This window comes from Eublepharis macularius, chromosome 1, assembly GCF_028583425.1.
Source record: "Eublepharis macularius isolate TG4126 chromosome 1, MPM_Emac_v1.0, whole genome shotgun sequence".
NCBI classification, from domain to species: domain Eukaryota; kingdom Metazoa; phylum Chordata; class Lepidosauria; order Squamata; family Eublepharidae; genus Eublepharis; species Eublepharis macularius.
This window is the reverse complement of record NC_072790.1, coordinates 203,048,913-203,064,970: the sequence shown is the minus strand read 5'-3', so window position 1 is coordinate 203,064,970 and position 16,058 is coordinate 203,048,913. Positions and strand designations below refer to the sequence as shown.

At 45.0% G+C, this 16,058-nt stretch overlaps 1 protein-coding gene across 2 annotated transcripts in view; it reads left to right on the top strand.

The window, feature by feature from the left end:
* Positions 1-16,058, top strand: part of LOC129333018 (phosphofurin acidic cluster sorting protein 1-like) — a 168,344-nt gene that overhangs the window by 139,713 nt on the left and 12,573 nt on the right. For both annotated transcript variants that reach the window (XM_054984320.1, XM_054984312.1), the window contains exons 8-15: positions 2,570-2,629; positions 8,060-8,211; positions 12,828-12,921; positions 13,325-13,396; positions 14,548-14,672; positions 15,219-15,351; positions 15,552-15,656; positions 15,803-15,909. In XM_054984320.1, the coding sequence (XP_054840295.1) occupies positions 2,570-2,629; positions 8,060-8,211; positions 12,828-12,921; positions 13,325-13,396; positions 14,548-14,672; positions 15,219-15,351; positions 15,552-15,656; positions 15,803-15,909 (848 nt within the window). The remainder of the gene's footprint in view (positions 1-2,569; positions 2,630-8,059; positions 8,212-12,827; positions 12,922-13,324; positions 13,397-14,547; positions 14,673-15,218; positions 15,352-15,551; positions 15,657-15,802; positions 15,910-16,058) is intronic.

Genomic DNA, 16,058 nt, shown 5'->3' with positions numbered 1-16,058 from the left:
CTTCATGATTTATACAGTTTGCAGAACTCATTTATTTACTAACTTTTATCCCACTCTGCCTTCAAAGAAGCTCAGACCGGCTTCATTCATTCATTTGATTTATTTCCTGTTCCATCCCAAAAGCTCTGAGCAGCTTATTACGTGACATGTTGAAAATTTTCATTCAAAAAAGAAAGAAAAATAAAACAACCAAGAAATTATTTTTTCTCTAAATATTCTGTGCATTGGGAGAACTGCTGCGATATAATGGTTTGTACACTGGATTTGGACTGGGGCGACCCATGTTCAAACCCAGGCCAATTATGGAGCTTGCTGGGTGATCGTGGGCTAATTGCAGTCTCTCTGCCTGACAACAGGCTTGTGAGAATAAAGTGTTTGCCACCCTGAGCTCCTTGGAGAATGGATGGGATAAAAGATTATGATAATTATAGTTCAAGCACCTTTGGTCTGAATGCAGAGAGAGACCAATGGTGTTCAGGTCGACGTCCATGCAGGCAGCTTGCAAGGCCTGATCTGCTTGGGGGAGTAGAATCTAGGCTACTCTGCAGTATATTTTGGCTTTTAAGCATGGAGTGTAGAGTCTCCTAATTCTTTGTGACAAGTTGCAGTTCCATATAACACCTTTGCAGTGGAAGCCTAAGCTTGCTGGCTCCTGAACTCAGTTGTTTATTCTTTCATAAGTATGTTTAAGATTGCAGCCTTAGGCATACGTGGACTTTATTTTATGTCTCTACAGAGAGACTTTAAGGCACTGGACAGATGCCAGAAGTCTTTGCTTATATAGGAAGTCTGTGCAGAACAAGTGCCTGGAAACTGTAATGGGATGTATGAGTGCCAATAAACAAAAGCTTAATCCAGACGAGTCTGAGGGGCTGTTGCTCAAGGACTGAGGAGTCAGCTTGCCTTGGAAGAAGTTAGCTCCCCTGAAGGAGCAGGATTGTAGCTTAGGGGTACTTCTAGATCCTGGCTTTTGTGGTGTATAGTGCCTTTTATCAGCTTTGGCTGATATGTCAGCTTCAGCTGTTCCCTGAAAAGTGGCTAGAGTGATGGGGCTGCTTTTAACTATGATCTGGAAACTAAAATGCAGTAGTCAGGCTGCTTTCAGGGATGGGATGCAGGGATCATTTCACCCTGGTGCTGAAAGATCTGCACCGGCTGCCCATTTCTTTGTAGGCAAAATTCAGAGTGCTGGTTTTTACCTTGGAAGTCCTAAATAGCTTAAAGGCAGGATGCTTGAAGTACCACCCTCTCCTGTATTGTCCAGCCCACCAATTAAGATCTGCCTCACAACCCTACTCTTGGTGCCTTCGCCCTCAGCAGTGAGGTGGGCGGCTGCCAGAAACTGGGTATTTTCCATAGTGGCACCTTGCTTATACAAAAAGAGTCCAGTAGCACCTTTAAGACTAACCAATTTTATTGTAGCATAAGCTTTCGAGAATCAAGTTCTCTTCTTCAGAACTTGATTCTCGAAAGCTTATGCTACAATAAAATTGGTTAGTCTTAAAGGTGCTACTGGACTCTTTGATTTTGCTACTACAGACTAACACGGCTAACTCCTCTGGATCTATGACCTTGCTTATAGAATTTGTTTCCCTTTGAGCTTGCGTGGCACCTGTGCTGTTCTTTGTTAGACAGTGGATCAAAATGTTTCTGTTCACCCAGGCTTTTAATTGAGGACTGTTTTAATATGATTTTAGTGTTCTTTTAGTCTGAAACAGTTGTTTTAAGGTGCTTAATGGTATATATTTTATGCTCCAGCTGGGTCTGTAGTGTTGGATTTTTAACTCTAGATTTTCATTAATCACTTTTAATGTTTTGCTTTTATGATGATCTATTTTGTAAGCTGCTTTGGGCAGGTTTCCTGGAGAAGTGGCATAAAAAATTGTTAAATAAAGAACTAGGTTGATTCCCAACCCTCTTTCTGCATCCGCATGGCTGAAGGGGCCAGGCAGGCATCCCATGTCCCCAGCTGTGCCCTCTGCAGCCTTCACTTGAAAATGCACAGTCAGCTGCTGTGCTGCCGTGTCTTTAGCCATGACAGAAAGGATGACTTGTCAAAGGAGAGACAGCCCTGTCAGGGCTGAGGTGATGATAAGTCTTGGCATGCCTTCCCTCTGCATTCTGGCCTTGTAGACTGCAAGCGCTTTGGGTAAAGACTGTGTCACTTCTGTGTTCCACTCAGTGCCCAAAGTACTGCTGGCATTTAATGTTTAATAAATAGTATTATATTGTGTCATAGTCATCTGTCTCCTGCTTTTAAGGGAAGGCCAGAGGAAGGCTCTAGGCCTTGCTCTGTTGATAGGTAGTAGAAGAGAATAAATCACTTCCCAAAATGGAGAAGACACAGCCGTTTATATGTAGGATCAAGGCATGTTATGGCTTATGCATGAAAATTTACTTCTCTCTAGGAAAACATGATGTATGAAGAGGCCCTTAGTTTGAGGGGGTTTGTGCCAGACCTTCAGTTGGTGCCTGGTTCCCCTCATAAAAAATATAATGAAACAAGGGCAGAGACTTCCATATCCCAGCTCACTCACAGATTAGTCTTTTTTTGTTACGTTTGTTTTAGCAACCAAACTTCAAGCAGAAATTTGTTGCCTTGCTGAAGAGATTTAAAGTGACTGATGAGGTAAGAAATTATTTTATCTGCTGCCCCTGTCAAATGTGTTGCCTTCCTGTTTTCTCTCTTTTTGGCTGCCCGCCCCCCTGCAATTCACCTGCCTGCAAGAATAAACCCTCTGTGACAGGATTCCCCAACATGATGCCTGCAGTCACCTTTCCTGGCACCCACCGAGTGTTTTTAGAAAGTGGGCGGGGCCAGATGAGGCTTCTGATTGGCCAGTTGAGATCTGGTCGGCTGTGCAGTTTTATAAAAGTTGCTTTGGCAGCAGCTACCACCACAGTACAAGGACCTTCACTATGTGAAGATGCGTATGTGTATGCAAGAAAATATTTTTAAACAATATGCTTATTTTAGAAGGCATCCTGTTAAACAGAGCTTCTGTTTGAAATACTGAAGAGTTATTATTAGAGTTATGCATGACCTCATTCCCTGGCATTTTGTGGTGGGACTGCCTCCTGTGGCAGATATTTTGTGATTGCACCCATCACCCTGTGTCAGAACTCTAAAAGTGCTTAGAGACTTTAAAAATTTGGGGACCCTTGCTCTACAACATCTCTTGGGTGGATAGTTCCTCTCCCCTTTGTTTTCATGGATAATGTTATTTTAGTGCCATAGATGCAATATTTGTTTTCTCTGGGAGATGGGTGTTAGATGTCTAGTCATAGAGATGGGATACAGTCATTTTTAATTGGTCCTTTTAAATCTTTTTATCCCACCTTTAAGCCAACATTGGCTCCCAAAGTGGCTTACAGGAACTTTAAAAAAAACCTAGAAGTGACATTAAAGTTAAGTCTTATGGCACTGGAAACTAACAAAATTACCTCTGTATGTTACTGTAACCTGGGATAAGGCCGTAGTGCGGTAGATCATATGCTTTCCTGGTTGTTGTGGATTTTCCGGGCTGTATAGCCGTGGTCTTGGCATTGTAGTTCCTGACGTTTTGCCAGCAGCTGTGACTGGCATCTTCAGAGGTGTCGCACCAAAAGACAGAGATCTCTCAGTGACACCAAAAGACAGAGATCTCTCAGTGTAGCGCCAAAAGACAGAGACATCTCTGTCTTTTGGTGCTACACCTCTGAAGATGCCAGTCACAGCTGCTGGCGAAACGTCAGGAACTACAATGCCAAGACCACAGCTATACAGCCCGGAAAATCCACAACAACCATCGTGCTCCGGCCGTGAAAGCCTTCGACAATATATCATATGCTTTCCTGTCTATAAAGTCCTAGGTTCAATCTCTGCTATCTGCTGTTAAAGAATCTTGCATTGCTAGACTGGGAGAAAACTTATCCCAGAGAGTCACCACCAATCATAATGGACTAGATCAGAGTGATGTGTATATGGCAATAGACTGTGTTGATGTGTGTCTAGCAGACGCACAGATAGGATTTCCAAATATCTCCCCATTTTGCCCTACTCTCTTGCATGAGATGTGTACTAGCTCTGTGCCTTTACTCCCACGCTTGCCACATAGCTGGTGCTTGCTGTTTCCTTTTTAAAATCTTGGTAGGCCCTCTTTTATCATTTCCTTGTCTTCATTAAGCATTCACAGCTTTCCTCATTAGTAAAATCTGCAGATGTCATTAACATGCTGTTTAATGCTGCCATTTTTGAACCAGAAAGGATTTTCTGCCAAACACTTCCCTATGGCCTGTATATTTGTCTTTTATTGTATTATTTAGTATCTTTTTGGTCTTGGTTTTTCTGCCAGCTTCAAGTAAAAGGAATGTCATAATTAAGAGTTTGAATGCTGGGTATGGCAGGTGATGTTAGAGGGCCTAGGTTGCCTTTAGGGCAGGTTCCATCTCTTTGGTTGCATCCCATTGATCAGAAGTGTTAGTAATGGCTGCAGCTGAACAGAGTGATTGGCTGGTGACGTCTAGTATTGAGCAGCTGAAACATGCCTTCTTGGGGTGTAACCAGCACACCCTGGCTCCAATAGGGGACTGTGTTAGGGGAGCTATGATAGATCCTCACCACCACCAAATCTGTTCACTTGTAGAGAACTTTGTTCTACTCCACTTACAAGTGGCTTCAGTATGACAAGGCCACCCTTGGTTAGAGGTCAGGCTGGATAGCTTTTGGGGGTCCTTCTCATCCCATGATTCTCCAGTGATTTATTTGACAGCATCCCATGGATAACTCAAAACACAGGGTTGGATCCAACCAACTTCTCTGCTGAAGAATAGAGGAGGAGAGGGTCCCCTGCGACCTACAAAAATTTCACGTTGGGGATCGTGGGACCTGAAAGGACAAAAGGCACGTGCAACATTTATACTCTGCCCTGAGCCCGCTGACGTGGGGAGGGCGGAGTATAAATCCAATACATTAAATTAAATTAAACAGGGGCTGGAGGATTAGGTGACACTGACTGAAATACATAACTGCATCCAACTCACAATAGCCCTTAGCCAGTCACTCTCATGCCAGACAAGTTTCTAGGATAAACAAACTTCAGCTAGGCTGTCAGAAGCACAAGAAATTCTCAAGTGATTGCAGCCTCTTTCTAAGTGAACCAACTTGAAAGACTGCTGTCCTGTACCCCTATTAGAGAATAAATCCTGACTCAGTTGCTCAGTTACTTCTGAGCAAACATGCAACCTGAAAATCAGATTGTTTAAAAAGTTTTCAGCGAACTCCTGATTCCAGGTTCACAGAAACATATTCTTGCTCTTGCATTTTTAAAAATTCTGCCCAGCTAAATCGCTCTCCCCCTCCTCATTTTATTTATTTAGTTCTTTAGTTCCATTAGGAGCCCAAAGCAGCTTACATGGTTCTTGTCTCCTCCTTTTTATCCTTTCAACAACCCTGTGAGGTAGGCTAGGCTGAGAGTCTGTGAGTGGCTCAAGGTCACCCAGAAAGCTTCCGTGGCAAAACAGGGTTTTACACCTGGGTCTCCTAAAGCCTAGGCGGATCCTCTCTCCACTACACCACACTGGTTCTCTTCACATTTTATCCTTGCAGCAACCTTGTGAGGTAGGTTACACAGAGACAATGTGACTACCCAGAGGCTACCTAGTAAGCTTTGTGACAGAATGAGGATTTGAGCCCCGTGTCACACTGACCCTTCATCTTTGGTTGACTGCAGCAGAATGTGAATGGGCCACGATAGAATTTTGAAATGCGGTGCTTCTTTTAAGTAGGTTTTTTTATTTATTTCAAATAATAAACTCAAACATAAACACATAAGACATCAACTACATCATATAATCATCCAAATCATATCTCTGCAATCATCCATTACTTCAGTTATCAGTAATTATCTAGGTCATATATATGAACCTAAACACAACATCTAAATCCTATAAGAGAAAAATATAGTGAATAAACTACTGTCAATTAAATCATACTGTCATCAGTTAAATCATATGTCTATATAAAACTTGCTTATATATATATTCTTAATTTTAAAACTTCTATTTAAATATCTTTCCCTCTATCTTCAATAATAATTGTTCCTAATGATTCTTAGTTTTCAACTACATAATCAAAAAATACTTTCCATTTTTCTTGGAATTCTGAGATTGGTCTGTTATGTATGTAAGATGTTAATTTTGACATATTCATACAGCTTGTCCTTCCATTCCATCAAATCTAGACATCATTCTGCCTTCCATTTTGCTGCAAATGCTACTCTTGCTGGGTCACCATATATTTAAATAGTTCCATGTATTCAGCTGTCAGCTGTCATGCTGAGAAATGAAGTGACATTACATGCCTGTGGTGACTGAGCTGCAGGTTGGAAGATGACTAGGTTTGGAGGTGGGGCACAACTCCTGGAACATGTTACGCAAGGGCTGCCCTAAACTTAATGGGTTATAGTATCTTGAAGTCTCATACCCAGGTCAGAGGGCACCTGCGCAGGCTCTGTTCCCATCCCTGCTACCTTGATATTCCCTCTGTAGAAAAGGCTAAGGCTTAAACTGAGGAGTTTGTGCCAGCTGTGCCCCAGATGAGTGAGGCTGACCAAGCCCACGCTGTCTCAGAGGGCAATAAAATAGTCTCACTGCCTCTCGTCAGCAAGGTGAACCCAGGTCAGGCTGCTCTCACTGACTTTGGCAGAACAATACCCTGGAGGACCAAGGGCTTGAATCAGCAGAGCTCTTGGCAAGTGGAAGGTTTCCTTGGTTTCCTTGCATTCCCAGCAGACGGGTAGGACACACTGTATGAAGATACCGGTTGTCTGTGCAAATGCAGACGGGCTTAACATGAGATGTGCCCTACAGTCTTGGTGTACAAAGCAGCTCTGCTACTATTGATGCAGCTCCACAGCCCTCTAAGGGCCACATTTAGACAACATGCAGATAAATCTGTGATCGCTGCAGTTTTTAAAAATCGATTAAAAACAGCTTTGTGGCAGGTTATTTGGATTGGAGCAACAGATCAAGAGGAGAGTGGTTTAACCCTTTCTGGTGGTTTTCTTGATGAAAATCTCTTTCCCCCTCCCCCTCAGTTGCTTTTTAATCTGTGTGGAGATATTCCAGATTTGGGGGGGAGGGGGAAACAGTGTACCACCATTTGTACTGGGAAACTAATGTGTTGGGAAAGCACTTTAGCCCCAATCTGAATTACGCCCCCGACCCCACAAGGTAGCTGTTTTTAATATTTATAAAAAGGAGAGAGAATCTTGTCACAGGTCTCACTGGGTGTTAACTAAACTTGAGTCTCAATCCATTGTGTCCCCCCCTCCCCCGAGCAAACTGATTCTGTACGCATGCAGAGTTTTCATCTTAGGAGCAGAATGTGTACAATCTTCTTTCATTCTGAGCGTGTGTGTTTATGTGTTAAAAGGTTATACTAAACATAGTTCTCACTGAAAATTCTGTTTAAGCAAGCTGGTTTTGCTGAGACATAATTCTGTCTTAGGAAAAGAAAGATGTTTCTGAAGGAAGAAAACATTCAGTGTTCTCGCTGAAGCAGAAACCGAGTGTCAGGGTTTTTCTTAAGAGGAACTCTGTTTTCTTTGTTTAAAAGATAAAAGTAGCTGTTTGTGGATATGAGTTTGGAGGACAAATACGTGTTTGTCCATGGAGCAGTGGCTGAACTCTGAGCTGTTATCCTTCTGCAAACTCCTGTGAATAATTTTGTATGAAATCTGGCTCCTGCTGCAGAATCTGACAGTGGACTAAAGTCTTGAGAACTTTAGCCATGTGATGGCTCAGTCCTTTGGCAGGAGGCTGCCCCTGCTGGCTTTCCACCTCATTTTGCTGCTCCCCCCTTCCTGGTGCCCTACAAGGGTTTCTTTGTCACAAGAGACAGGACATTCCATGGTGCGCAAGGATTCTGTTATCAGCAATCAAATCAGGGGTGGGTAGTATGGTGTTTGAAGCCTGGTTCCCTAGGTCACAGATTTCCCTCTTCAAATAATGAAGAAGTGTCATTTTGAATGATTTCTGTTGTATGGCATTCTCCCCCTCTTTGGTTTGGATTCTGCAGGTTTTGGATTCTGACCCAGTGGATCAGACTCAAGAAGTGGAGGAAGACTTGGGTCTGCTTTACGATAGCCTAGAGGAATGCAACAACAGTGACAGTGGCCCTGAGATAGAAGATAATGAAAGTGTCCACAGCACTCCAAAGCCTACCCTGAGGTAAGAATGGGCCGGAGAAACATGGGCCTCTGGATTCATGGGTCATAGAAGCGCAAGAACTTTCCTTGCCATGTCTCAGGGAGTTTGTTTATGCTCCTCCTCCTCCCTCAAAGGTGAGGTCGTCTCCGCTTTGAGCCATTGCTAAAAAGAGGAATTTCCTTTCCCACAGCACAGCTCAACTCCTTCATGGTGCTCTGACACCAGGGTGCCAGAGCAAAGACTTAGGAGACAATTTCTGCCTTTTGATTCATTTGCTTGGAAAAGGAAGATTTGGGGTTGTAAAACACTTCCATGATGGATGCTGATAACTTGAGGCTGACCTTGGATTTGACAGGCTGATAGAGAGTCCTGCATAAACTGCAGTGGACCAGCGGGGAATGATAGAGCAGCAAAGCTCCTTGGTGGGAAGCCGCTCCAACGGAAAGAGGGCCGCTGCTCTTCTCACCCCGCCCCCTCCTTCAGAACTGGCCTTCTTGCATGCAGAAGTAGGGGAGAGAGAAATGGGAAGGGAGCTCCCTGTCCTTGGAGCTTGTGAGAAAAAGTGTTGCATTGTTTTGGTGTTCGCTGTGTTTAAAAATAGCCTTTTCTCCTACGGACCAGATTGTGTTCTTTGGTGGACTTTTGGGTGATTGTACGGCAACAAGAGAACTAGAATACGTGTGTGCACATGTGCATTTTACACTGTACTTCTCCTGTTCCTGCAGGTTCAATAAGATTATGCTTTTAAAATAACAAAGCTCCTAGATACCAGGAGGAGGTTTTGCTCATTGCTAAGGCTGAGAATGTTGCTTAGTGGAAGAGACCCAGGGAAACAGAATTACAAAGTTGTGGCAGAGGTACTAGGAACTTGTTCCTATATGCTAAACTTGATACATAGATGGGGGGTGGGGTAGAAGTGGAAGCACATCTCAGGTAGTCTTAGTTACCATAGGACATGATAGGCCTTGTCCTTCATCCTTGCAAAGAAGCCACAAAGGCTGCTTCTTGCCTATATGCCAGTATATGCTATTTGCAGCTCTGAGACTTTAAAAATGCATCCATTTTACTGGAGCTTCCCCTACTTGGTCACTGGAAGCCATTCTTATTCATCATAGATGACCAGAGAAATGCCTGTGAAGCCTGCTGACCTTATTTATAGAGGCAGAGACAGTAGCTGTACAAAAATTCCTAGGAAATGCCTTGAGCAGCATCCATTCACCAGTGTATTCTCACTTTAGGCATCACCAGGGTGTTCACATTATTCACTTAGTTGCCTGGATCAGTTTTGTTGCAATTTGCAACTGATAACATGCTTGCTCTGCAGCAAAGGTTGTTTTATATTGTAAGCATGATTTGGGGGATAAAAATCAATTTAAATTTGGTGTTCTGTATGCATTGGTGCAGCTGCTGTTTAACATTTATGAAACTGCCTTACATGGTAGTTCAACCAGTAGTGATTCTCTAGGGTCTTGAGCAAAGTCTCTCTCCCCTCTTTTGAACAAGAAATACAGTTTGACATTTCTGCTAGGCAAACTGAGCTGATCCTCCTTCTCCCTCCAACGCTATTTAGGCACTATGCAGAAGTTTTGAAATTACACTTTTTTGTGATCAAAGGAGATTGTCCATAAATATCTCAATAATCCTTATAACATGTTGCAAGGTAGGCCGGTATTACTATTCTCACAGTGGAGATAATGCTGAGGTAACAATAGTCTCTTAACTCTGTTTATGCCCAAGCTGAGTTTTGAACTGCGTTTTCGCATTCATGATTTATCCTTCCGTGATGGAACTGAGGTGACATAAGCAAAGTTCTGATGATGTTCTGATGGGTAAACTGGTGGACTGTAGACTGGGCTCTAGGATGGTTAGATGGAGAGGGAATTGGCTGGATAATTGCACCCAAAGAGTCGTTGTCAATGGCATCATGTCTGATTGGAGGGAAGTGTCCAGCAGAGAGCCACAGGGCTCAGTCCTGGGCCTGGTGCTTTTCAGTATTTTTATAAATGATCTGGACAAGGATGTGAAGGGATTACTCATTAAATTTGCAGATGATACTAAACTGGGGGGAGTAGCAAACACCCTTGAAGACAAGAATAGAATTCAACAAGATCTGAACACACTGAAAAAGTGGGCAGATTTGAATAAGATGCGATTTAACATGGATAAGTGCCAGGTTCTTCCCTTGGGTAACAAAGATGCAGAGCATGCATACTGGATGAAGGATACACTTCTGAGTAGCAGTGTATGTGAACATGCTCTTGGGATACAGGTGGATAGGAAGCTAAATATGAACAGTAAGTGTGATGCAGCTGTGAAAAAGACGAACATAATCTTGGGGTATATTAACAAAGGCATAACATCCAAATCACTGGATGTCTTTATCCCACTATATACTGCCTTGGTCAGGCCCCACCTGAAGTATTGTGTGTAGTTCTGGAGGCCTCATTTCAAAAAGGATGTGGACAAATTGGAACAGGTGCAGAGGAGAACAACGAGGATGATCAGGGACCTGGAGGCCAAGTTCTATGAGGAAAGACTGAGAGACTTGGGAATGTTCAGTTTGGAGAAGAGGAGACTGAGGGGAGACATGATTGCCTTCCTTAAGTATTTAAAAGGCTGTCACTTAATGGAAGGAAGAGAGCTGTTCCTGTTGGCAACAGAGGATAGGACTCGAAACAGTGGGCTTAAACTACAGGACGGAAGGTACTATCTGGATATTAGGAAAAACTACTTCTTCATGTTAAGAGTAATCCAGCAGTGGGATCGTCTGCCTAGAGAGGTGGTGGGTGGCCCCTCATTGGCAGTCTTCAAGGAGTAGCTGGACAAATACTTGCTGGGGATGCTTTAGGCTGTTCCTGCATTGGGATGGGGGTTGGTCTAGATAGTCTGTAAAAGACCCCTTCCAATTCTATGATTCCCAAGAAGTTTCTCATTCAGCCATTGATCAGATCTGCCTGCTTAGCTTCAGCAGAGTGGCTGTGCTCCTTATCCTGGGCAAATCCAGTTATGTCAGCAGTCTGTGCTGCCTGCCTGAGTGTTCTGTGTACATGTAGTATTGGTTGCACCTGCATCTTCTCTATCATAGCTCAAGGGAGGCAGCCGAAAAGTGCCTGAGTCTTCTCCTTTTCCCTCTTCTGCCACTTAGTGGTGGCAGCCTGGAATTGCAGTGCACACTGTCACTTCCGGTACCTGGCTTTTAGCATTGTCAGTCACAGATGAACATTTTTTCAGCTTATTTTTCATTTGGCTTAATGTTTAGTCCCTTTTGGTGACTGTTCCTTTGTGATATAGATGGTTCCTTAATTGTACAGAACCTGCAGTAGTGCTCAGTCTTGTTTCTGATGGTTAAGTTGCATTTGTGCTGTCTGGAACCGTAGCTCTGAGGCAGGAGGAACTGGGTTGGAGGGAAAAGTCCAGACCATGCTGCACACATCAAATGGGGACTGTGTCTTCTCAAACAACGTGGTGCCAGAAGTATTTAAAAACATGTGGGGGGCAGAAGATAGATCAGACCAGTTGTCAGTTCAGATCCTACCATTTGTTTGTGCATCAGTGGCCACTACATGTAAAATAAGCCTACAGCCCTGAGCCACAGAAGCACTTTTCTCATTTTCCTTCTCTGCCATGGGCTTTTTATAAGGGTCTAATCAGATATGCATGCAAGTATCTTAGAAGCACTGTGTATTCTCTAGCTGTGGCCAGAGTGGAGGTCGTTGCTCTTCCAGGACAAAAGGAAAAATCTTGGAAGTCAGAAAAAAAGATCATAGTGCTGCTTGGAAAGATGGAAATTGGAAAAACGTTGAAAATCCCACTATGAGCCATGAAGAGAAGGGGCTGGCGGGAACGTGGGAGAGGGAGGGAAGCGGAAGGAGGACAAGACATGGGCTGCTTCCCCTCCAAAAGGCATCTCACAGCACAGCCTGGAGGACGGGGGGAGGGTGGCAGGAAGGCTGGGGGAGAAAAACGAGCTTAGCAAAGGGCAGCTGTGGCTCTTCGTCTTCTTGGCACAGCCGTTGCCATCCTTTCTTTGTTCATATTTCATTTTCAGTTTTCCCACTTCCTTTCTTCCAAGCAGAATCGTGTCTCCTTTTTTCTCCCTGCATCAAAGTGAAACTTTTTTTTCCTTTCTATATTGGATGAGCCACAACTTCTATTTTTGGGAGCCGTAAGCAGATGGACACAGCGCTTCTGAGCTCCTTGTGAGCCAGGGTGTGGCAAGTGTCATGTCTGGTTAAACGTTCTGTCATTACCCAAGCGTCTTGCATTTTGACTGCTCCCCAATTTCCTGTGTCTGTGATGCCTGTTTGCCTGCTCAGAGAGTTTTGGGTGATGCAGGAGGCAGGGCAGGAGGTGACAATGTTTTCTGGTTGGGAATAGAGATGCTTCGCTCTCTTGCACCCTTTCTTTATTAAAGTTTGCTTTGTTTTTTAAAAACCCACTCTGCTCAGCAGGATCCGCCACTTCTTTGTCTGTCTTTTTGTGTTGCCTTCACAAAGCTTCTGGGCTCTGGTGGTGGGTTTGCCTGTGGGAGCAGAGGCTGGGGAGGGTTTTAAGCTGGGGTCGTGGTGACTTCACTTCTTCCTCATTTCTCTTTCTGTCTGTCTGTCTCGCTGTCTGTCCGTCTGTTTCTTCTGCAGGCGCTTCTTTGAGGGCGTCTCACACTCTGGTTCCCAGACTGAGATCAGCAGTCTGCACGGCCAGAAAGGGCAAGAGCGGGAGTCGGGCAGCCCTGTGAGTTACTCCTCCCTCTTCCTTCTTCTCCTTGTTCCTCCTTCCCCTGCTTAGCAGCCTTTCTCTCTGTCTGGGCCTACCCTCCAGGATCTGAGTGCTATTGGGAGCAATCCCTCCTGTGTTTCTTTCTCTTGTTCCTGTCTTTCTTTGATCAGGAGAGGCGGGGTTAGAAGGAGGCCAACTGGATTTGTTTGCTGTGTCAGGGCCACCCTGGTCCCTGTAGCATCAGGGGTCAGTGGGGTAGCTGGCCCTGTTTCCAGTGCCTTGCTCAGTGTGTGGGCAAAGCTTTTGTTTTGATGTTTCCTGCCATCTCCCTGCTTGGGGATGCATGGATCAGAGATCCTCATTACCAGTCTGATGTCTTCCCCCTCAACTGCCTTCCCACCCTCCTCCACTCACCCAGGGAGAAGCAGAGAAGCGGAAGGTGGGTGTTCCCCGCACCCAAGATGAGGCTGCTATGGAAACAGCAGTGATGGTAAGTCCAATGTGCCGGGTTAACTTCATGGTCTTTAAGTTGCCCTGTTTTGACTTTGAGGTAGATCTGAGAGTTGCACATTGTGGGGGATTGGATGTTTTAATACTACCCATTTGTTCCCAACAGTCCGTACATAAAGAGGATTTGCCAGACATCAGTCAGTCATCTGTCTGTGAAACCGATGAGTGTGACCTGACCAGTCTGCTTGGCTGGCTTTCCCCATTTTGCATAGAGGGGGGGGGGTCATCAAGGGGGACAGGAAGCTGTCTTTTCCAGGGACACTGGCTGCATTTCTGTTGGTGCCCAACAATGTCAAAATGGAATTGCCAGCATAAAGTGGATGGGTTGCTTTGGCTGCAGCCTGGCTTTTTAATGCTGCACTTCTGCAATCTGAACATGAGGGCAGTGTGATGTACATCTTCTGGTAGCAGTAAAAGAGCAGGAGTCCAATAGCGCCTAGAGTATGAGCTTTCGCGAGTCACAGCTCACTTCTTCAGATAACACAGCTACCCATCGTGATCTATCTGTTGGTAGCGTATATCAGTGGCTCCCAACCTTTTTGGTGGGGTGACCCACAAGTCCAAATTTACTTGCTGTGCTTATCCACTTAAAAAAACCCAGCATGCACAAACTAATAAAACTGCAGAAACCTGGGACCCAGTTTCACAGACCCACTTTTCGGTCAGGACCAACAGGTTGGGAAACATTGTTTTATATGGCTGTATGGTTGTATAAAATGGTATCCTCTGCACCACTGTCTTTTTCTTGGGTCCATTTAATGGAAGCTATGTATTGTTAACTAGATGACCTGTGTGGCTCAGCCTGTGTCTTGGTTGCGCATATGTGCATTGTAGAGCCATGAAACCCACATTGCTCTAATCTGTCTTCCAACTGTTGGGGTCCCCCAACCCATGAAGAAGAAAATACTTCAGTGGCTTTCCATCTGCTTCTGGTTGTGGCTAGTAAATCCAGCAGATGTGTCTGCAAAGGGTCGTGACTATAGGAGTCATAGGAGGCATGGGAAGGGACAAGTGTGTGCCAGGTAATTTGGAGGAGATGGAAGAACTGATCATGTGGGAGTAACCAGCTTGCTGGAAGCTTCGATTAGGGCCTAAAGCTCACCACCTAAAACTTTCTGTGCATCCTCTCAGGAATTGGACGTGGATGAATCCTGCCCAGGGGCAGCTGAGACTGCCCCAAAGGAGAGCAGTGTGGACAGGCTAGCCCAGCTGAGCAGCGTCAGCAAACCTGAGTTCCCAGCCACTGTTTCCCCCAGGTAACGAAGATCTCCTTCATGTTTGCTGGCTGAATAGGGGATGGTTTCCATGTTGGCCACTTGCCAAAGGACAGAGTGTGCTGGCTTTGCATGTGGGAGACCCGCATATAAATCCTCAGAGAGATGGGAAGCTCCCTTGGTGGCTTTGGCTGAGCTGCTGTGTCTCGCCCAACTTGCCATATAAAGGTAAATCGCTGGAAACACTGAAATTCAATTAATTGTAATTGAATGAGAACCATCAAGAAAGCTTCTCTAGACATCCTTTGAATGCTCGCTTGACACACAGAAGTTAGTGTAGGAGGACACACACGCTCAGTTGATCTTGATGGAGATGATGAGACATGGTGGCTTTTCATTGTGTCTTTGAATTACATTTTTTAAGCCTCTTGAAAGGGTCTTTGTGAATACCAAGGGCTGGACAATCTCTTTGTGGATTTCTATACATTACTGCTAACTGGCACAATTCAACTCTTGGAGAAGCTTCATCACCAGGGAGAGTCTTTCCCCTGTTATTTGCTTTGCTCACGCTGACTTTTTGCATTGCAGCAAAGTTGAGAACAAGCAGCTGTGGCGACCCCGTAGCATGTCTGTTAAGGATAGGCAGAACTCCAAGGGCCATGCAGACCGGACCAGCAGCCTGGACAGTGAAAGCTCCCCAGATTCACGACAGAGCACTCAGGTCTGGTGGTGGTGGAGCTCTGTTTTTCCTGAGAGTGATTCAGTTCCCATGGACAGATGGATGGAGGGTTGAAGTAGAGATGCATCTTCTTGCTTAAGCAAGGGGGGCAGGAGATCTTCCTTGCTTTTGAGTGACCTACCAGCCTAGGAGAGGTACGAGTGTTGTGCTCCTCTGAAGGATCCTTTGCTTGGCTGCTGCAGGTGCCCCGCAAGTCTGTATATGATCAACTGAACCAGATCCTGGTCTCAGATGAACAGCTGCCAGAGAGCATCATCCTGGTGAACATCTCTGAGTGGCAAGGCCAGGTAAACAATGGATCATGTGCTGGGTAGGCAGGCAGGAGTTTGATGCCTCTTGAGCATACTTCATATGCCTTATCTGGTGGCAACTCCCTTGTTGCTTCCAGTGTAGGGAGGGCCTCATATTCATACTTCTGGTTTTGTCTTGGCAGTATCTATGCGATCAGCTCCAGGAGCACAAGCAGCCCATCGTCTCCACCTGCTCCGTGGCAGATGTCCAGGCTGCCTTCAACACTATTGTTGCTCGCATCCAGAGATAGTGAGTACAGCCAACTGATGTATGCCATGCATTAGCACTGCCAACTCCCCCCCCCCCACACACACACAAGTGAAAGGTCTTTGGGGTTCACTATCCACAGAGCATGAACCTACAGAGCAGAATCCTGCTCAGGCCTTATATTCCAAAGA